We start from the raw sequence: 24,073 nt of genomic DNA, 5'->3' as shown, positions 1-24,073 counted from the left end.
GCGCTTACGGTCTCTGCAGCCTTCGTCGTGACTGCGAATCTGCGAATGCGAGCGGAATCGCTAGCTCTCGCAGACGCGAGCGAAAGCGCGGCGCCATTATTCAATCGTCGAGGCGGCCCAGATAGCACCGTGATCGAGCACGTACAACATTTTTCCTCTGGTCGACCACCCTCCTTGCACCCCCGCGCCACCCCACCCCGTATCCCGGGATGGTTTGACCAAGGTACGACCCAGAATCAATATCCCGAATGTTGAGTCTGATGGATTTATGACCGTGAAAGGTGTCCAGGTCGCGGGCGAGTTTTGGCGTAAGAATTATCGGTGGGAAGATATTATGTCACGTCGTAGTCTCCGGAGAGAGGAAGGAGGGCGACAGAGATTTGAGGCCTGATTTGCAGGAAAGCTCGAAGATCGGCTCGCGTTATCGTGATGCATAGTTTCTCGTGAGATAAATTTAATAATTTAGCAAATGGTTGCGTTTGAACGTTTTAAATATGCCAAAAATAGAAAACGATATATCTTGCGATCGATCGACTTGGCGATGATGATCTTCAATTAGAAACCGATTGACGCAAGTCATCTCATTGATTAATGATAATTATAACAAATTTATATCCTTTGATATTCTTTGATATTATTAGCATGGCTAAATAAAACGTTACTCGTTATTATTTTAATCGCATGCGAGTTTAGACTTGTCAAACTGCCGGAATAAATTATGAATAGATTATAAATTATTCTATCTACAAAGTCTAGAAATCCCATTTGTCGAATGTTATCCAAGTTTTTTTATCAATAAAGATTAATGGAGCATTTCCAAATCATCATATCGTATTTATTAGACGACGTATTTAAATAACTGTAATATTTAAAAAAAGAGAAATTTTATTTATTTGTTTTTTTTTATATTCTTTGAGTAGAATTAATTTTTTATTGTCTATAAAATTTCGTTATTCTCTGTTGATATTTAGTACGTCAACGTTCATTCATGAATGGCGTTTTTAGAAATAAAAAGCGCGTAGTAGAAGGAAAAAAAGCATAATGTCGTCAAAATGGAATAACTATCGCATTGCTTTCAAGGCAGTTTGACATTATTGACATTAATCGTTCATCATCGCCTTAATGGTCGACACACTGTAAAAAGGGCCATTTCTGGATAATTTCTGTGGTTCGTTCTTTCTCTCCGCTCATCCATTTCTCTCTCTTACCTGCATTTCGCCTAATTTCTCGAGCTTCTCGTTCTCCTCGAAAGGAGAGACGCATGGGTGCGAGCGATTATGTGTCGGCAAAAGCGAGAAGAGGAACGACAGAAGACCGAGGGAAGGCGAGGGCGCCGAATAATTAAACCCGGTAATGCCTGAGCATTAGTGCAGATGATGACGTCATCAAACGCCCGGCCCCCGACTTTCCGGCTCCTCGCCCTCTATCCGCCAAAATTTGCCCTCTGCGCAATCTTCCCCGCGCGGAAGAGGTTCCATAGTATTACCGTCATTACTCTTCCTTTACCCCATTTGCCCCTCCCGGTCCTTCCTCCCACGCTCTCCCCGTTTACCGTCCAGTCTCTTCGACTTAATATCCCCGAGAGTTAAAAACGTATGAGTTAAGGATAAAGTCGTCGGAAAATCTTATTTCCCAGAGGTGGGCGTGACGACGTAATCTTGCCTGAATTTTAACGACCGTGAGAATTTAAAATTTCTGTTATAACAGAATCGACTTATAATTTTCGGCATTTGTTGCGAAGATCCCGGTAAAATTGACGAGCTAAATTGGCAGGTGCACGAAAACCGATTTAATCGTCCTTGCATGAAACGGCAAATTGACATCGATTCACCGCTTTACTATTCACGAAGTCGAGTCCAATGTTCAAATTTAAAGGTCGTGTTAACGTATAATATGTAATAGTCGTCTCAAGTCAATCTCTTTAAAATATTATTTGATAAATATATCATCCACGAATAGAATCTATCATTTATTAATGCGCACGCGATTATAGAAGCAACGCTCGACGAGTAGACGTGGCTGCCAGTTTATTTCTCGACAAAAGTGGCAAAAAAAACCTCGTTATAATTTTTTTTCATGTCGGTGAACGTGCAGCATAACGGTATGAGGGTTATTTCTGTCCGCAGAGAGCGAGGTAGAGAGAGAAAAATAGACAGAGAGAGCTAAAAGAGATCGACAGAGCGAACCTCATTCGGGGCTGTTAGGAAATAATTAATTCGGACCCATCGTGTCCGCGTACGGCCGAGCCTTATGTACGCTTCATGGTCGTACCATATGGTAATGCGCTTCAACCTGCGTGACATTTCGCCCTCTCCCCCTTGCTCTTCTTCTCGTCCCGTCCTCTTCCCATAGGTGCTGAGGGTTTTCGTGTTCCAGCTTGGTCCGTGATTCGTGCAAATTACGGTCGACGACGAATCTCTCCTACGTATGTACGTAACGTTGTCCGGTTGTCGTGATTTAGAGTCGACGTCGTCGGATAAGAAGTATGTCGATCCCCTTTACGGTATATTGCGGTCACTGATCTATATAGAACATGAACGTCGGGCATGCACGTCTATAATAATAGTCCGTTCCATTATCGGTCTTCGTATGATGGTGAGATATTAATATTGGCGATATTAATATCTCGACGTGCTGTACGAGAAATAGGTTTACATATTTTATTAAACCTGAGTCGCGCATACTCGTAATGATCCGAGGGAGATAAAATATTTCTGAGAACGGTATCGCTTGACAGTTGATTGTTTCGGGGGGATTCGCAATCAAAAACTCGTCGAGGCAGACGCAATTTTTAAACCATCGCGTGTCGAGTTACAAAAATAATTGTCCAGAGTTTGGAGAGGCGTCTTCGGGGCGTTACGTGAATTATAGATTTCCGCACTGCCTCGCATCGCGTATATTAGCGTCTTGGAGAAGAGAGGAAGGCGGATAAAAGGATTAGTGAAGTTTTCCCTTCTTTCCGGCGAGATCAGCCGAGCCAGAGAAAATGCTTCTGCCGATACCACGAACGTTGACCGACGCGAAAGTTGGCCGTCGGTTAGAATTGTACGAATGAACTCCGGCAAATGTCACGGTTCGACGGCTTAATCGATTCGGCTTATTTCGGCGATGGCGGTTTGACGGAGCCATCAAGGAACCATCGTGCCACGATATACTCGTCCGACCGCGCGAAATGCATTTCTCGTAATTATGTTTAGCGCGCATTGTTAGCAATTAGTTTCATTATCGTCGGGTCGGGGTTATTTGCGTCGGGCAACAACCACTTCTCGTCAAACACTAAGTGCTAATTGTGGCGAGTCTCAAAATTGAAATTGATACGTCAACTGGGAATAATTGCATCGTACAATCTATTTAATTGATTGTGAAACAAGTTACTGCTTATATTTAGAAGGACGAAAAGGGATACGATTAAAATAATTACACATTTTGAGACTATAAAATTGCCATATAAAAGAAATTTGATATTTATGTAGAGTGTATGGTAAGTCACGCCATACGTACTTTTACTTCACTTTTCTCCATCGATTTCAAATTCAGTAGAGAATTGGTAAGTAGAAAAGATATGGAACTTGCATACTGCATATCCTCGCATATAGATGTATATTTCCCTCATGTGACAGCTTTAGTGTTCTTCTGACCCATTTGGCCCTCGTCCAAGAGGAGTCAGAAAACATTTAAAAAACAAGCAGAGAGGTTTTCGTTCTTTTCCCATTCAATAAAACATCTAACTTGACAAGAACAATATAATTTCGAGTATGCAAAAATGGACACTCGAGGATGATAGTTATTTCTTAATAACGCGCGGAATTTCATTAAGCGAGCGACATATTCATCGAGTCACTCACATACTCGAAGTGTATTTCGGGATGTCGACGTAGTTCCGGACACGACAAAAGCGCGAATATGTTTCAGGCAACACCCTTTCACGCCCCTTCTGGCTCGCATTTTCCGCGAAGATCGGTGGTGATTCTGGCCAGTAGGTAAAAATAAAAAAGAGAGGGCGAGTTATGCATGTTGGAGCCGGTTTAACTGCACAATCGGTCGCTTTTGTAACGAATATCGACGAGCGGATCAGCGAAGCGGGAATCGTTTATCCGAGCTGTTGTGGCTCATGATTTTTTTGCACGCCAAATGGGAGAATCGCCATCGGCGCGAGCAACACTCGCCGCGAACCACTCGTTTTAAACCGGCAAATGAACAATCGTCAGCATGAATTCCTCGGATTTTTATTATTGCACTTAACACATAGCGGTAAAGGTCCGGCGGCGTAGATTATGAAACCCGCGGCGGTAACATCAAAGCGGCGCTCGCAGTTGAAATGCAAATTATCCTTTGAGTCTACTTGTTAATCCTATTTCCCATTGCGATCTTCCTGCCGCGTAGAGCTCTTTACGTAATGCGTCGCTTGAAATTACATAAGCGACAATGATTTTAATATAATGTTTTGCTCGTATTTATCCTGCGACGATAAAAAATTTTTAATTCATGGAAAACTCATAATCTTTTTTAATACTGAATTTTCATATAAACAGACGGCGATAAGAATGGGTCCCAAATGTTGTTGCGATGATGAATATAAAAATGGCAAATTGTATTGTTGTATGGAAGCTGAAGAGGAAGAATGTGGCTCTTCGGAGGTGAAAAATTTTCTACTTCTGCTTTGCTCAAGAATGTCGTCGCGCTGAATTCTTTAAAACTTACGGTCAAAAAGTTACGCGTCGAAAGTGGCGCGGCACGTATTCAACCGTGGAGTTCCGAAAATTATTCGAGACGTCCGAAGTTTCCGAATTTGCCGAGGTTCGTACGACAGCGTCGTCAGTGTCGCAAACTTACGAGGATACGTGAGGGATCCTTGGACTGTTGCGCGAATGATTGTACACATGGGAAGACGCGAAGCTATTGGACGTCCCTGCGTTGAATAACTTCCATAAAGTTGACACTTTATTTTGAAAATTCCGATACACAGTTAACAGAATTTTTTGACTTTTCTCCAGATACTGTCGCCAAGGATTAAATCAAATAATTCCTGAGATGGATAAATATTAAAAAAAAAATGATATAAAATATTTAATAAAATAATCGATATTTGTAACACTTTAATCAGCTCGTTTGCACGCGCAACGCACAATTTTTTTATTGTCTTCGAAGTATAACTGAACCGATTCAGAGAGTAGATATTTTATAATTCGACGCGATCGATCTTCGTATCAAATTAATTCTCCCGTGCGTTTCTGCCAATTAGCGACGCGGCATTTCCTTCCGGTGACAGATCTTGCGCGTTCAAGAGAAAGGCAGTATTATTAGAATCAGCAGAAATTGGATCATTGATTGCCTCTCGATTGCGATCCAATTTGCGCGACGGCTTCGTTTCTCACATCCTCACATTACATGATGTATGCGTACGTCATCGCAGCAACAAGGAGTATTGATGACGTTAAAATCAACTCCCCGAATAAAATCACTGGGAATGTATTCTCTAATGAATTAAATTTCATCTTGCTATCGGCACTTGTACTACGTTTATCGAGTGAGAGGAATATATATTTCAAAATTTTCGAGTAACCTGAAAGAAAATAAATTCGAGAGATTCAGGAGAGATTGCTAGTACTCTGCGTCACTTGCATCACAAACTGATCGATCGGTTTCGGGTTATTGACAATTATGGGATTTCGCACCGGATCAATTTTACGCGCCGCAACCGTTAGGTTGACCGCACCGCAGTCAACCTAACCGACATGTCGATACGCTTGTAGCGCTATGCTGCAAATCCCGAATCGTATAACGCGCTATCGGAAAATATTTGACAAGCTCACAAGCAGCGAGGATTGCTGCTCACCCTGACAAATGAAATAAATTTCTGTTTGAAGAGGCAGAACACGTTTCTACTTTGCGTTTTATTTAGAAAATAGAAACCGTCTTGAACCGCGATTAAAAAAAAACGAAGACGGATCAAATAGTGAGGACAAAAAATTCACTACTTTATTTTAATCTTAATCAATCGGTGAACTTCAAGCGCGAGTATACTATTCGCATTTTAAGTTTATGAAGCTTCAATTTATGAATCAATCAATTTACATTCAATCTTCAATTTCATGTCACGTTGAAATTGAAAATGTGTGGAAAATCGTAAGACATAGAGTAGAATAATCAATTTGGAATACTATCAAAATGCTTAAATATGAGACATTCTCGAGAACACATCTGGAAAAACAATTTAATGAGGATAATAAGGATTTTTCTATGTATGCAAAGTTGATTTGACTTGAATTTTCTTCAAATTTGCAGAATGGCTTGCAGATATCAGGTTTAGATTTTCATAAGCTCGCTAATATTAGCAGAAGTCAATACAATACAACATTTCAATATATGTATATATAAATGTGTTATTGTATCATTATCATTTTCATTAGAAGCTTATAGATTATTAAGATCTTTTATTTTTCCATAATTTTATAATTTTTGATAGTTTAAAACAAATAGTTTTAGTCAAAAGAATTGCTTCAGGACAAGCTAAAACATTATAACAAATTCACATAACGTCGTATTTTGTTACTTTGCGAAATTATTTCTTATCAAATAAAAAAAAATATAATTTTTTAAATATAAATACCATAAAGAATTTTAGCGTTTAAAACAAAAAGCGAAAATGGCATCGTTTTAGTATTCAGCACATCTCGTTCAGAATGCATTTTTAAGACTTTAGGACGCAAGTCTGACGGACATTTTAATTAAGAATGTTCAAAGTAAAACCAGAATTTCTTTGGGCACCAGTAATTAGCTAATGGGACAAGATTAAGCGCCTTCTTAACTTGGGATAAAGATAATACCTTTAAGTATTCATGTCTCTCTCACGCGAGTAAATTGCTGAGCTGCGACTAAAATCTATTTTTCGCGGAACGTATAAAAGAAAAATTTGAATAAGAGAGTGTTGATATGCATTGCAGATGTAATAGTTATAAAACTTTGATTTATCATCAGAATAAAAATGATTAAAGTTGGAATCGTTTAATGAATAAAATAACATGACAGATTTTTTTTCAAATTATTGGGTTAATTTATATCTGTCCAATTAAATGAATACGATTATACAGTTACTATCCGGTTTTATAAAACTTATTTAATTTTTTTTATCCAGAGATAAAAGAGCTGGAGGATATTTTCGAAACATCTAATAAATGAGTATATTTACAACTATGTAATATTCCTTTTCTGTGTAACATATAGCATGAATTATAAAATTGTTTTTCCTCTCATATGTAAAATGTAATTACGCGCGGAGAATATATTTCAATCTTTCATATATGTTTATGTAATAGATACAATTAATTGATTTTAATATGTTGTGTATTTTATGAGAAATAATTAACATGTGGTTACAATTTTTTAAAAATATTTATTATTTGTATATTAATTACATAAATATTTCTAAAAAGTAGGTTTATGATTTTTTTTCGCTAAGAACTTTTATTAATCTCTGAAATATCACTTATCAATCATAGTATCTGTAATAATTTTTCTCTTCATTTGTTCTTAATGAATTTCTATATTTCTATCATCATTATAATATATTTATATCGATCGTCATAAAAAATTACGATATCAAACTGATTAAAAAATCTTATATTGAACTGATATTTTCATTCATTAGTATTGGTACGTACGAGAAATGTGTTTGTAAAAAGCACTTTATTAGTTTCGAACGATTGCCAATATTTTCGAAATGAAACAACTTTGAATGTATATATACAAAAAGCAATAGAGTTATACACGACTTGTTAGCCGTATAGCTTTTGCAGTCAATCTACTTTCACAACGATTTAACAATGTATTCGCTCGATGTTGTCGAAATCTGTCTGTGAAATCTGTGCGCTAAGAAGCGAATTAGTTTCGACCGATCAATTTGCAAAGAATAATAGAGGAAACAATAAGCGTATCACGCAAAAGCAAGCCTGATGAAACGCGGACTTCGCTTGTGCGCTCAACGAAAGAAATACATCGTCGAACGCCGGACGTGCTTGCAATATAAAGTTTACTGAAGTTACGATGTACTTTCCGGATAAGAAAGAATTCCTAGTGGCAGAATAAATATTAACATTTTATACGAGGGGAGGAGGAAGAGGAGGAGGCCAACGAGGCGCACGTCGCGCTTGGAAAAGAAAGGGGGGAAAAAAAGATCGCGTCGGGAAAATATAATACATTCCGCGCGTGCATTGTCTGCCGTGGCGTGTTTAGTTTGCAAATCGCGAATTTTATTATCGGCCAAGTCGCCGGCGATTTCATGTTCGGGAACACGGTTACCTGAAATATCGCGTCGCGTGACAACGCGTTGGCAGATTTAATCTGTATCCAAACAATAAGAATAATAATAGATCTAACTGATAAACGATGTGTGACTCTTGATAATAATTAAATATTAAAATCTATATACAATTTGTAGGTATTTTAAACTCGTTTAATTCATCAAGCTTTAATGATCTTATTTGAGATTACTCGCTTTTTTATTATTTCTAGATATTGCGCTTAAAATGTCGTAGATAAAATGATTAAAGAGGAGATCTCGAATGATAGCACATAATAATTTTCTTAATCATTACAAAGCTTAATTGGTCGACAAACATGTTTATTCGTAAACAGAGTAATACGCGAATGTTTGAATCGGTGTCGCGGTAAGTTCCGGCTCAGAAGTTTCCAATGCTCCATAACCGACAGGATGTTGTTCGGCCGGCAGACATGTCCTAATTAAAGTACCCTTACAGCTATCGCTCGCTCTGCTCACCGACCACGTATAGCGCGCACGTACATCGTACACTAAGTGATCAGAGATAACGACCGATGGATACCCGTTCGCAAGACATCCGGCGATTTCGCATCAGTCCATTGTTTCCAAATGTGCAGATCGATCGGTTTTTCCAGATTATTCCTAATAATATATTTATTTAATTTTCTTTTCTTTGAAAAGAATATATTTAGATCATCAATAATTTAAAAAAATTGAAGAAAATTATAGAACTTTTATCGAATCTGTGCGATGTGAAAAATTGGGTAGAATCTATTTTCTAAAACATCACTGTCCGGCAGATATTGCATCTACTCTTGATTGACTTTCTACGAGTTTTCTTAACTTGGCACATACGGTTTACCGGTTAAAGGAAACGCGGTTGGTCAGAAACACTCCGTATGGAATATATCGGTTGTGTATGGTTGAATGACTACATCTTCGGCAACAGTTTCTCGTTTATAGGATGAAAGTTCTACCAAACTACTCCTTCCTCTCTACGCTAGAGCGCCACTTCCGTACCGAGGACTGCATCGATAGGTCAGGTTCAATTCGCCGAAACTTCGGACCCGATGAAGGAACGCGAATAACTTGTCGCTCTTCCCCATCGGATAAGATGCATGAGGGAAACACTACAATCGCGGAACTATGCGATACCGTCGATGACGAGTGAGTTTTATGGCGATAGCGATACGATATTGGGGATGAGACGCGAAGGAAGAATGAAAAGGGAGAGAAAAGCTAGCTTGCATCTTATACCGCCTTGATACCGGTCCGGTTCGACCTCTTTTCCGCTATTCTCCTCGGCCGAAATGCCTCATTCGCAGCATATCGCGCTATTAATCTTTAGGAGACGTCGAAAAAGCGCTCTTCTGCGTTCCAAAAATGAGAAAAAAAAATAGAAAAAAACACAAGTTGAGATAAAAGACTGTTGGCACGGCATTTTTGGCACAATTTCTCGAGAGATACGCATATGAGATAATCATGTACGTGATTACGTAATAAGAAATTTGCGGATTTTGAGTTTATCTATGCGATAGGTGCAAATTATATATATTTTAACTATATTTATTAATTATTGTAATTAAAGATTTTATTATATAATTAACCTTTAAAGGTTACATATAGGTCATTTTCACCCTATTGATTTTTTAACAATAGAATATCCCGAAGGCCTTAAATCAATAAAAAAGAATGTTTAAAATTTATCTTTCAACTTTTGTTGCACATGATCATTGCATCATTTTTTATAAATGTCAAGAAATATATACACTTTAAAAAAGTATGTAAAAAAATATATAAATTTTATCGATTTTTTGAAGCACTGAAACGACTTAAATTATGATGTGGCCAGAGAAAAAAAAATATGTGTCCTACATTAAAGATTAATTTAAGCAATATGATCGCGCGGGAAGCAATTTATGTATTTTTGTTCTGAATTTCTGCGCGATCTATGAAAAAACATAATGCACGCTTAAAATCCGCTACTCGCGCGGTTCATTGAGCTTTTTTGTCTTCATCGATGACCGAGATAGAAGAAATGGCTCGGCTCCATGTGCCACCCGTTACGAGCGTCCCGGTTTTATGAAAATACGCGGCTGGTGCCGAGCCTGATCATAACTTTATCAATAAATATGCCTCATATTTGACCGCGCATCTTTGGACTACGGTTCAATCGATCTCACTGCAATCGATCCGCCTTATATGAAACCTCACTGGAATCTCGATTTTAGCGAATTCCTTTCGTGTATCATAAGACATCTAAAGTATCATTTCTTCACAAATATATTTTGAAAGAAGCAATCTCTTTTTCTCTCTCTCTCTCTCTCTCTCTCTCTCTCTCTCTCTCTTTCATTCTCGAAAAATGAATTGTTTGCGTATTTAGATTTAAAATCGCTCGTACCTAGCAATAAAAGAATCTTTTGATCGAATCTGCTTCTTATTCTTTTATGAAAACCAATAAAACAAAATTGAAAAATTCACAGAATATATTTTTGTTCTATTTGTTATACATATAATTATAAATCCGTTATTTTTGAGTATATAAAGAATTGTATTTGAATAATATATTTCCGCTTCACTTAAAGAATAAAATTTGATCACGAAATGTCACCATCTATTTTCGCCGCGATATTCTTGGCAAAGGCGACGCGAGTAAATTCTCTGCAAAAGGCGTAATCGACACACGGATGCCAGCGATAAATCAAAAAGATAGATTTTTTGGTACTACCAGCCCGCTCGATCTGACGTTACCTGTAGGAGCCAGAATTCTGAACGCGCAAGAAGGGCAATTCTCTTAACATCGAGGAGTTGCCGCAGAAATTGAATTTCTAAGGCGAGAAAACTTTTGTGTGGGCGTAAGAGGAGATTTTGCTCCGCGCGCATATTTCCGCGAGAACGTCTACTTTATAAATCCTAAACGACGATATACATATAACTCTATTCAGGCGCGAGTTTACCTGTGCGCGACGACGTGACGGAAAAGGAGGATACTTTGTCGTTTGATCCGCGGCACGATACCGTCCGTGTACTTCCGCTCTAAATAGCACCGGTGAGCGGGGGACGAGCAGCCGGAATATGCTATACAAACGGCGAGAGATCGACCGCTGTGAAGCGCATTAATTGCCACCGATCTGACAACATTCTCCTATAGGGCTGCACAAAGCGTAACTTAAGAGAGCAACCCAGATCGCCTTCATCAATTCGAACAATATCGTCGCAAGGGATCGACCTCGTTTTCTTAGCGCTTCGTATCTTCCACCATTGTGACTTACCCTTTTTCGCTAATATTGTTCGCGCGACCTACCTTTCGTATTATATTCATTTGAGTATCTTGAAGAGAGGAATTTCTATTGTTCCGTTCAAGGAGATTCTCGATTATCCGTGCAATGGAATTTTATTATTTATTAACCGGAAAACTAAATTGAAATTAAAATCAAAATGTTCTTATAAAGAATCATGAATCAATTCTTCGAGAAAACTACGATTAAAGATGTGTCTCCGGTATTTTGATAATGAAATTAGTTGTTAAAGCAAAATTCAATCTCGACGATTAATTTAACGATCAATTATTCGAATAATCAGCATTATTGATGTCTCGCCGATCTTCATCGCACATATACAAAGAATCGTAAAGAGACCGCGTCAAACGAACGCGTGATATCTCCGGCGAGATACTTCTCGACCCGCCTGCCATTCGAGCATCGGAATCAATCACCGGATAACATCTGCGCTCTTAATGTCCACCTCCATCTTCGCGAGAGAATAGCGAGGTGAACGTTTCGTCGATGGCATCATAAACGGTCGGCATTGTCAGTTTTCCTGCCGACAAAGCTGCAATCTATTGCCACTCTCTGCGCAGACTCTCTTTATCATCGTTCTAACAAGTATATTTCTCTGTCGGTCCGCGTTAAATCTCGAAAACAGATAACACACAAGCGGGCTTTGGCTTAATATCGTTCGTGACGGTATACACTGTGTGCGGAGTTGGCCGATAACGAGCGATCTTAACCCCTGAACAGGTTGGCCCCGAAAGAAGACTACTACCATTTACGCGCGTGGTCAAGAAATCGGGTCCTCGAGTTTCTCATGCCTCGGTCAGATAACATAAATGCCTGGACGAATGAGACCGGAGGTCGGGGCGTTGGTCGGCCGATAAATTTGGCCAAATGTGCCGGCTGGAAAGTAGCCGTATCCACTTCCGCCGAGTCTTTGAATTCAAAAGGCCGTCTGTGCGCGTGGAAACACGAACACATGCACGTTTTTTTCGGTGATGCTCCTCTTGGGAAGAGACGAACACGCGGTAAATCTGAATATATTGTTCATCGCTGATTTAAATAATAATAAATATCGCTTAAGTTACTTTTTCACAGTCAAAGTTCGATTATAAAGACGTAGAGTGCAGATTCTTATCTTAACGAGAAAAACTTTGAAAATCTCGCGACTTATGTGCGACACATGGAAATCGACATTGTCGATGAAATCTCGTGATCGCGAGATAGCGAATACGTTGTCATCGTTGAATTTGCGCGGAAACGTTTGCGTAATATCGCGCGAGATAATATTCAGGAGAAGCGGAACTGGCATTATCAAAATATTTAAACACAAAACACGATGTTCCATTTGCTAAATAAAATATTTTGCGTCAAAATCAAAGCCGCTGGAACGGAGATTTGCTTGCCTACGTAGTTATTAATTTCTATTTCAAGCGATGTTATACATATTGAGCGCTTGATAAGATCGATAGCGTATCGTGCGCTCGAGGGGGAGAAAATACATTTTTTTTTTCGTAATCGCGACATGTTTCACAGCGGGACAACATGTAGAGAAAAGTTGGTATAGTGGAGTATAAGTATTACCATAATACGATAAAGGCATCCGCGTTCGCTGTTCCGCGAGCAAAAATGTGTATTCCAAGAATTTAATATTTCAGGAGAAATTATACTTTTAGATGAGAATAGAGGATCGGAGGTCGCACGAATCAGAAATGCAAATTCATTTTAAGCGATACTCTAGCGAAAATGTAAATTGATTTCGTGCCACTGCAGGTCTTAGTTCGAAGTATATCGATCCCTTCTTTAATCTTTATTGCTTCTGACAGACTATAACTACACTTATAGAATAATTTTATTACCATCTTCCTGTCAACACGATGTTGCTGATGAAACCAATTTCGTCGACGCTAGAATGTCGCCATTTCATGTAAATTTTGTCGCACGTTTTCATTAGATACCTTTGAAAAATAGACCAAGTAATAAAAACAAAAATTGAATAAAAGCTGTCATCCCATAAAAAATGGAGAGGACACATATTGTATAATGACAAATATAATAATAATAAATTTTTAATCGTCTATCTCGCATCTCGCAATAAATACAATTTCCGCTGTTACAATTTACCAAACCTCGATTAAAATTGCAAACTTTATATTCTCTATTTTACTACAAACTTTTAATATTCGCGAAGTAACTCGCGCCATCGATCGCTCTGGCTAAATGAAATAAATGTTTATTTAACTCAAAAAAGTATTAACTTTTTCGTATTTTCGCGAGATTGCTTGACGTTTGCTTCGACGCGATCTGGAGCCAAAATGATATCGGCGAAAACCCAAAACCAGGTTGAGCGAGAGAAATAAAGGAACGGTAAAATTTCCATTTTAAGGCATCCGTTGAATTCCAACCGAACGTCCTTAAACGAGTTTCAATAATGATTTTCTCCAAATTTTATATCTGGATAGCGATAAAGAGGGATAGTTATCGCCCTCTTCAACATCGGACTTTATCCGGAGACAAATTGATTCCGCCAACAAATAGAATTGTTAATTTAACCGGAGAGCGATCTTTGGTCGATTCAACGACGATCGCGTCGTCACATTTATTGTTGCAAGAAAGGGGAAGAAAGAAAGGATACATATTTTCATTGAAAGGATATCGCGACGAACACAGAATGATTTTCGTTGACAGTGGCGGAAGAAGAAAGGAGCCGACCAAACGCGAAAGACGATCGCCATAAAGCGTCAATGACAAATGCGCCGTCTTATCTATTGCATTAGCCGAGTCGTATATCAAGCAGAACGGTTCCCAATAGGAAAAGAAATTCTTATATACGCGCGTATATCTGGCGGCAGGGCGAGGGGGGTGGTTTCTCGGTGGCTAGAGAGAAAGTGCAAAATGTCTGTTGCCCCCTCCGCGTACAGAGAAAGATAAGAAAATGTACGTACGAACGAAGGAATGACTTCCTATACGTTTCACCTTATTGCAGCTACGTATAATAAAATTGAAGTATATATATATATATATATATATATATATATATATATATATGAAGTTTTTGCGCCATATCACACACACATACACCTCAGGATGCTTTACAGCTTGGCAATAAAGCTTCGCGCGATGTGTATACTGTCAGCAAAGAGACAGACAGCGAATGAGAGAGAGAGGGAGAAAGAGAAAGAGAGAGAGTGGCTGCGTAAAATATAAAGTTGATATAATTCAGCGCGTAACAGCGTCCATCACACAGCCCCAACACGGTTAGCTTTAATGATTCTGTTGCGTACGAGCTACAAGGTTGACTCTTTTAGCTTCGTACGCCCATTCTGAGCGAAACACGCAACCGATCCAACGAAATTTCTTGCGTGAATTTCCCGTGCCAACACTACCCGCGAATTTAATAGCACTCGGGAAACCTGCGCGTACAATAATGCGCGTGTTTGCTTCATAAACACCGATTGCATGGAACGGCGTGCCCCGATAACGGAGACAGAGGATCATGCAGTCGCAAGCTCTTTGTTCCTTTTTCGATAATGCACCGCGCGGCGTCGTCGTTTTTGCACCTGATATTTGTATCAGCGATACAAACTCGTCGCTGAACTGTCTCGTTGAATAAAGAGCGAAACGGTTTAACCCATATGCGAGTATTTTTATTAAAGACTAAACTTTGTTTTTTCACTTCTAAGAATAAACTTTATTGAAATTTAATAATTTTTGGATAAATAGCGAAACGGTTTAACCCATATGCGAGTATTTTTATTAAAGGCTAAACTTTATTTTTTTCACTTCTAAGAATAAACTTTATTGAAATTTAGTAATTTTCTTCATTTTTTCAAAATATTACTCGAAAGAAAGCCAATATTTAAATTTCTCGATTAATTAAGAATATATTAGTGCGATTATAGATTTATAATTATTTGAAGAATTAATTAATAATAATCAATATTCGGTCGATGAAACAGTTTTCGTAAAATAACCGTGATCTCGAATTTAAAGTGATACGATTCTCGTGGAATCTCGGAGAAACTCGGAAAGGGAAGGCGACGGACTCATAAATTTTCAAGACTGGTCATTCCACTCATCGTTTTCAACTCGCGCTTCCTGCCATTAGAGCAACAAATGAATTCCACCGGCGCACAGCGGCATCCGTTTATCAGAAACAGATGTGGAACACCCCGGAAACATTCCTTCGCGATTTTGTCGGATGAATATTCATTCGTGAGTCCGGTGAGGGGCTGTATCTGTCTCTCGCCTGTCTACCTATATACCTTAGAATCAATTAGAATGATACATGATTCGCGTGCGGCGGCCCCATTATGAATCGTTGCTTCAACGTTGTCGGAAGGGCACAACCGCAGATTATAAATTTATCGAGTTATCGCCACAGTGGAGAGTGATTATGCGCGTGCGTGCGACCCTTGACGCGCATCTTCCGACTTTCTGCCTCGTCTCTTGAAAAATTAAAACGCAACGTTGGAGGCAAAACTCTCTGATACAACTGGCTTGAATTTTTTATATCATTTGATACGCACGAAAAGAAAAACCGTGTGTTCACACACAGTGGTGGTTAAAGTATGCGTGCTTCAAGTATGCGCAATCGGATTCGCGGGTATTTTAGGAGACTAACGTTTGTTCGGTAAATAAAACCGAATCTATCGACGAAATCCGTTGCGTATCCGCGGCTTTCCTTTCGCTCCATTTTCTGCGCCAGCCGCGGTACTTTTATTTTATTTCATGTTTCCGCGCCGAGTTGTGCGCGAAAATGGAGCTCTGCTAGGAGAGGCTCGCCCGGTTTGCCAATTAGTCGCTGTCAAATAAAACCTTGGCGCGAGCGAAAGGGAAGGGAAGGAGGAGAGAATCTCCGTACAAAAAGCGAGCCATTACATTTTAATACGTTCCCGGCGTTATAGGTATCATTTTTTTCCGCGTGATATATCGCTTTGTTAATAGCCAATTCAATCTGATTACGCGCTTGATATAGAGCGGCGGTTTCCGAAATATAACCCGACCGCGAACGCACACACTTTAATTGGTCGACGCGAAATGGAGGCGAATACGGTTAATCGGCGAACCGGCCGAAATTAGTCGCGGCCGCGGGGACATTGTGAAAATTGTGGAAATTCACGCGCGTCGTACATCACCGATGCGCACGACAATAAAGTACATTACGCATTTACGCGCGGCCACATTCCGCAATCGCCGCGACGATCCGCCGGGCGCGAAGCGAGCTATCGGGATATTGCGAGCGCTTTTTGCCAGTCCGCTCTCTCCCCCCCTCTTCGTTTGTTGTATCGCCGCGTAATCAGTTCAATTGTAATTGGAAATCGGCCAAATGAACTATAATGCGAAATCGAGTGTGCTCGCCATAATTTAAGTTTGACGCTCTAGATATGCTGGAGAGCCTCAAAGACTAAGAATGACATGCGAAAATCGCCGAATCGAGATTAAAATTTGCATTTTATGCGAAAAATGGGACGTTGCTTTTTCTTCACAATATTAATATTTTATAAAATTTCTCTTTTTCTAAATTCTTTTATATATAATAATCTGCATAAAATTATGGCAAAATTCCTTTTATTTTTACCGCTCTGTTGTGAACATTTATAATGAAAATTTATAATGAAAATTATAATTAAAATATACTATATAATACTGTTTTATTTTATGTTTGACATTCGATTTTTATTTTGTTCACTTCACTATAATTGATGACATCAATTTATAACAGCAATCGAGTGAAAGAAATAAAACAGAGATCCCCACGTTATTCATATTTTATTATAGCAATTGACCTTTAATTCGTAACATTCGCCAAATAGTTTAAACATACCATTTATATATTTCAAAAGGGTATCACGCGACTGTATCGGTTTCTATCACATAAATTTAATTCCACGTTTGGTCAATTGACTTCCTCACCGGCCGTCACCGATGCGCGAACCGGAAACTTATTGCTCCGGTCCAGATATGCACGCGTGGATGCGCAACGGGATAATGATTGAATCTCGAGGGAGGGGGAGGAAAGGGATTGGAGTAGGGGAAACGAGTCGACGGGGATCGACAGGGGCAGAGCGACCTTTATTGTCACTAGGTGCCTACGATATTGAACAACAACGGCAATCTATCCGATCGAATATCCAACAAGCCTCGGCTCAATGGATAGTCGCAAGGGGACGATGAAGCAGAGGGAAAGGGGCGGGGGTGCGCGGAGGGTGCATCCGCGATCAAAAGCCGCGCATGCAAGATCCCCCTCCCTTTGGATAACGGCATTAATTGAATCGCTATCGGACGTGCCGTGGTCTCGCGTTATTCTATTACCGAAGCAGCTATTGTCTTCCGTGGTTTATAGTCACCTCTTCCACCTCGCCGAACCCGAGCCTCCTACCCTCCTTCCCCTCCTTCACTTTACACTTCCGATCTCGCACGATCTTCTCCCGCCATCGCATCGCCACCCCTTTGGCACCACGAGATACCACGCGTCCCAAAATTCACGCCCAGTTGGAACGATAGCAATAGATAGGATCGATTTTTATTGAATTAGACCGAATAATCGGAGAGATATTGAACTCTTTTATTTTTTACAGTAGCCGGCCTTTCGCAAAAGGTCGTCGTATGAATATATTAATAATCATCGTTTTGAATAATTGCTACGAATGTTTTTTTCATAACCCCGCGTGGAAAAATTGGTCTCGAATTTGCACAAGAATATATTGTTGAAATAATAGCAAATAACATGATATATATATATATATATATATATATACCTATAAAATATCGCTTAATTATTAATCCTTTTGGATAACTCATTTAGAAAACACATTTTATCGTGTAAAATGTTTCCATTAAATTTTTGTTCCGTTATGAGAAACATTACGCGCATACATATCTCTACCCGATGTTCACGTTCTCTATTTAATGTCCGAGCTAACCTATATGTGTGAGAAATACACGCCGATATTGCATTCAAACATTACGCGGACTGTTGCCTCGGCTATAATAATCGAATTATTTAATTGATCGAGCATATACAATTACACACTATAATTAATTTAGTTGACTAATTAATTTAGTAATATCTTTAAATGTTTGGACACACAAATAGCTTGCTTGCCACACGTTACATTAGTTTATATTAGTTCATCGTTATACATCTGGAATAAATCTAACAGGCTATTCCTAGATACTAAATAACTTCCTATTGTGCATTTGTCGTTATTATCTTCGTTAATTAATTAATAATATCCTGTGTACCGCAGAAGGCGACAAAAGCAATCGATCGATTTCCAAATAACGGATTTATTGCTCATGTTAATATTTAATTATAATTTAATCCGATTTTAGATATTTTAGGCATTTATTTAGTTTTTGTTTCCAAAAGGGCTCATTAATCATTGGATTATATAAAGAACTCGGATTAAATTTCTCTTTCATCTATAAATCCAATTTCCCGTCCATGTTACTCCTGAAAATTTCGAGCAAACATTATTTCTGAATAACCGTTAATTGATCCACGAAGCTGCCTTTATAGCGATAATAGAATATCCAACTCGTTGTGGCGGCAATGAGACCGCGGCAAATGAGTTTGCCCGACCTAGCCCTAACTGGCGTATGAATTGGCAATTTGCGACAGGAAATCCGGTCCTTACCGTAAACGTAAGCCGGCGGACACATGACACGAGCGCGTAAACGCTGTGGATGTGTAACGCCGGCGCGTCCCCGTTAAAGTCCCCGTAATTTCCGACGGTAAGACACGTGCGCAAGCGTTATCTCCACGGTATTGAATGGTGACATTTCGCGGCAAGGACGGTCAGGAGCTAAGAGGATTGCGGGACACCATCAACCCCTCCTGACTGTCATAAGCACCCAGTCTTGTCCGCTGCTGCCTAACCGCCATAAACGTATTATTAATAGAGACACTCTATATAATGTATACACAAATATATATATGGAAAGTTCATGTGGAAAATTCCAATTCATTAATTTTAGAGTTATAAAAGCTTGGAAAACGTGTAAATTTTTAGGAATTAAGTTTTTTATAGCTAAATAAGAAATTGAAAATTTGTGATACATTTTTAGCTCTTCTTTAACAGAATCCTCGTGTTTAGAATTCATAGTTTAGTCATATCATAACAACAATAGATTGTTGGTAAACATAGAGCGTTTAATATCAGTAAACACAATAAAACGGCATTAGTTGCCAGCGTTATCGTATCGAGTATCTGTCGTTGAAAATATCTTACAAAGCCAAGTCTGGAAGATGAGTGGCTTTCGCAGACATTTCTCAAGCGGCGCGATTCAGTTGAACAGGTGCTTCAGTATTAGATGTTAGATAAGGTGAGAAGAAATTATTTACGAGCATACTTTAGTAATGAAAGTAGCAGCGTGTAAACAAGAGACTTTATCATAACATGCAATTTGTACATTTTCATTTAACGACGCCCAACTAGTTAAAAATGAATCACTGAATATGAGAGTCGGCTGATAGAGTTATGGTTATTACAAAATTGACATAACTCCCTTAGCCCGACTCATATTAGACTTTACACCCATTATTTGCCTATTGTCTGTGAAATGTAATTATGAATAAAAAATAATTAATATAAACACCAGAATAATAAATAGAAATTATATCAAATTAATACATTTTTTAAACACAAATACATGTATGTTTTGTAATATAAATTTAATATAATTTAATATAAATTTAATACAATTTAATATAAATTTAATATAAATATAAATATAATTTAATATAAATTTATAAAAATAAGATGTAATTTCTTCATTTTCTTTTTTTATCTCTTAGTTAATCTCACTCTATGTGAAAATGACACACACAATTCAAGTGATTTACTTCCAATAGTGTTTCTTATTTCGGCAAATATTAATAAATATCTAAATTTATGTAATATTTCACACAAATTTGAATATTTTTTCTTACTAACAATGATTCGTGATTTCAAATAGCAAGATTACCAAACTTGTATAATGATATTGTACTTTTTCGGCCAGTCTTATTGTTAGATATATCGTCAAGATATATCGTCTATCATCAAGACGATGCATAACTTTCAGAAGCGTGATATCGAGCGTAAGATACGACCTAATTTCGTTCCGGTAATACATGCTTCCCTCAAAAGTTGCCGATGTACATAGAATAGAGCATAGATGGGAAAGCGGAAACGCCGTATCCCGCGAAAATCGTACAAAAAGAGAGAAAGAAATGAGAGGAGGAGAAAGTTACCGGATATCCACACAACAGTTCTTTACTCTCTTCAAACCTCTGCACTATTCTTCAAATCTCTTTTTACACGATAACGACCTTCGTCCCGATGTCAAAACTCGGAAGAGTTCTAAAGAAGCTTTGTCTACCTTTTCATCTCGGTCACACCCTCATGTCGCGTTGACTTCTTCTCGAATAATAATCTTTACTGCGAGATTACTTGAATCTTTAAGCCTTTCAATCTTGTAATAAATCATATAAGAAAAAATGTATCACATATAATCTTATTTAGTCGTATTATCTATCTTAATCATGTTTACATGTGAGATAAGGGATCGATTTTAAAACAGATTGCATCAATAAGATATTCTATAGGATTAAATAATTGAGTACCTGATTTACATCGGGATACAAAATATGCTCGATAAAAAGAAAGAAACAGATAGGGCGAATAAATATAATATAATAATAATTCTGTCTGCACATGAGGTCGAACGAGGATGGCCTTTCGGAGTCGACACAAAACTGCCATCCTGATGCCGTGAACGATGTTATATCATATCATGAGATTTGCCCGGTATTCTCTTATATCGTACGAAATAGTACGAGCCATAGGGGTTGAACGGGGGTTTATCGCGACGTTACATTCGCACGGACAGAATCTATTTGTCGGGCGAACAAAATATGACACACGACGCAGACTACTCATCGCGAATTCCGCCCTCGGTTCCGTTCAGCCGATTGCGAGCGACTACTTACTTGAGTAAGAGAAAGTGAGGAAAGTACGCAGACTGAACGAGAGCTTGAGACAATCGCTGTGAAATAACATTTTCGCGTCGCACGAGGTCCTCGGGAGAAAGATAAAAAAGAGGATAGCGCGGAAATGAAGTTTAGCGCTTTTTCTCTCTCCTTCTCTCTCTGTTTTTTCCTTAATTTCTTTTTTTATCTTTTATATCTTTATTTTCCGTCTTCATATCCGCGTTTCACGCTTTTTTCTTTTAAAGTAATGTAATTATTTGTTTCTGAAGAGGATAAAAAGCTATGTTTTACTATTATTATTAATGGTTCATTAAAGACATTGCTATCAAAAACTGTAAATAATAATGTGGGAAATAGTATTTTTAAGAAATAAGTTTATTTAACCTCATATTATACTCTCTAGGATACGATCTCTAAATTAGTTTTTCTTAGATTTTCTCGAGCTTTAAATCCACTGCCGCTGTTTTTCCTAGCGCTTCGAACGACGACAGCGAGATGTAAGCGATGCAGCAACGGCATGCATCGTTATGTAAGAGGAGCTCGCTCCTTTTTTTCTCCCTCTCTCGTTCACCCTTCTTCCTTCGCTACCACGCAAAATCCACGAGCGGGAATTGAATATCGGAATCGTGCATTGAAGGCGCGAGAGCTCATAGCTACACCTGGCCGTGGAAAGCGCCATTGATATGGTATTTCGGTGACTGCGGTAGTGATACGGAATGGGGCGGAATTGCGGTCTATGATAAGCAAAGAGATGGGTAAAAACGGAAATCTGTTTCCGATATGCGCGCGGCTGGCATTAAAATGCAATCTCATCACCGGTTAACTTTTTTACATTCTAACCCGCAGCGACGGCCCTTTCTTTCCGCCGTTTTCCTCCCCGTCCGATCTCCGAGGGCTGCCGCGATCCGCCTATCCCACGGGCGCACAATTTTATCCCACGGCGCATATTCGCTCCCGAGATTAGCTGCCAATCTGTCGCTCGCGCCGCTGAAGGGAAGAAAAATTTTCTTGCTTTTCTTTCGCGAACGCGTGGGAGCGAGAGATCGATCCGGCATCGAAAAGAGGAGCCGCGCCGGTGCCGACAATCCGCGTTGAATTACCGATACGATGCGCTTTGTTGTCCCGGAATAAATTTTGCTTCTGCATCCCATTCACACCGCACGGCCCCCTCCTGATTCGCGCGATGTGTATAAAAAGTTATACATATATATTTTTTCGTGCGCGCGATGAGTATAAATAAATATATATATATATATATATTTTTTTTTTCTTTTTTTTCCTTTTGTTGGCCGCCGCTCCTGTTTGCTACATGCATTGCAATTTGTCAAAATGCAGCATGAAAAATATTTGGCGAATGTCGCGATATTCGACATATATTTCTTATGCTGATGAAAAGGAGTTGGATGTAAGAAAAAATTTTTTATCGATTTCTAGAAAATAAGATTTTAATCGTATTATACGTTCCTTTTTTAATGAACAATGAGATAGAAACAATTGAGTTCAAATTATCATATTATTATTAGACATTAACAACAACTAACTTTTGTAAACAAATTATTAATTCACAAGAAATATTAAATCATTTTTGAAATAGTTTCGTCGAAACGTTTACGCTCGCGAATGCTCATTATTTTGTAAACTTGCATAAATAACACGGGCAATTAATTCACGCGAACGATTCTTCTTTACTACTATTAATGCGCGAATATAAATTCACCGTTTAATTCGCGCAAAACTCGACTGTACTCGACTGTTCAAAGCGTGGACGCGTATCCTAGGCAAGAGATCGGCGTAAACTTCAAACAAGCGTACAGCCAGCCGCGGCGCCCCGTAATTTCGAAAGCAATTAACGTGGCTCGACTTGGCCCGAGCGACGGCCGTAAAAGTGCGATACTTGGTCCGCGCCGCCCCTAAGTTTGCGCATCCCCTAGTGGAGGCTGTATTTCGCGGATGTGCGAGAAACAGTTCTCGCGCAGATACAGTATACTGGAATTTCGCGAGAGTAGCCTCTCCACGTTGCTGTGATTTAATCGTCTCCCGCGTTTTGTTACTCCACCTCGAATATGGAGTTGAACTAAAGAGTTACTCGACGCTAAAAGCACAAAAAAAAGAGAACAAAACGAGGAAAATGGCGCATATTTTGTGGATGGATTAACAAGAAACAAGGATAGAGAGTGTATATTTTACTTTCGGTGTAAGGTACATTCCGTTGTATCTGTAATGGAAAATTCACATCCCGAAAACTAAAAGATTTCCTCGGACGCATAAACGAGCATTCAGGTGCGAAGCATCGTGCTCTTTGTCTCTCTCTTTCTTTTTCTCTTTTCTCCATTTTCCGCTATTTCGCCTTCGTCAAAAGACCCCGACACCTTACTCGCAGAGCGATTTCCGGACTTTACTAACGATTTACGTCAATTTCGCGAGGTTGACGCAAGACACTCGCCCTACGGCACGATTTTAATCGCTACGATGGCCGCGCGCTTGTTTATTTACCAGCTTGTACATAACTGAACGAGCGACGCCAACGACTACCGATTGGAGCGG

General features: G+C 39.0%; 2 protein-coding genes across 5 annotated transcripts in view; one reads left to right on the top strand and one right to left on the bottom strand.

The window, feature by feature from the left end:
- The window catches only part of Stub1 (STIP1 homology and U-box containing protein 1), a 190,730-nt gene that overhangs the window by 120,448 nt on the left and 46,209 nt on the right, over window positions 1–24,073 (top strand). The window contains exon 1 of one of the 4 annotated variants that reach the window (XM_083085451.1): window positions 9,382–9,445. The exons of the other annotated variants lie outside the window; for them this stretch is intronic. Within the exon in view, the coding sequence (XP_082941577.1) occupies window positions 9,397–9,445 (49 nt within the window). The 5' untranslated portion in view covers window positions 9,382–9,396. Of the gene's footprint in view, window positions 1–9,381; window positions 9,446–24,073 lie in introns of those variants that run through there. 4 annotated transcript variants of the gene reach the window in all.
- The window catches only part of LOC145963504 (opioid-binding protein/cell adhesion molecule homolog), a 281,149-nt gene that overhangs the window by 215,050 nt on the left and 42,026 nt on the right, over window positions 1–24,073 (bottom strand). The window lies entirely within an intron of this gene.

The sequence above is a fragment of the Camponotus vicinus genome, unplaced genomic scaffold (assembly GCF_025532165.1).
Source record: "Camponotus vicinus isolate PSW18456_S1 unplaced genomic scaffold, iyCamVici1.0 SCAF_1, whole genome shotgun sequence".
Classification (NCBI taxonomy): domain Eukaryota; kingdom Metazoa; phylum Arthropoda; class Insecta; order Hymenoptera; family Formicidae; genus Camponotus; species Camponotus vicinus.
The sequence above is the reverse complement of the archived record's forward strand: the minus strand, read 5'-3'. Positions and strand labels throughout refer to the sequence as shown.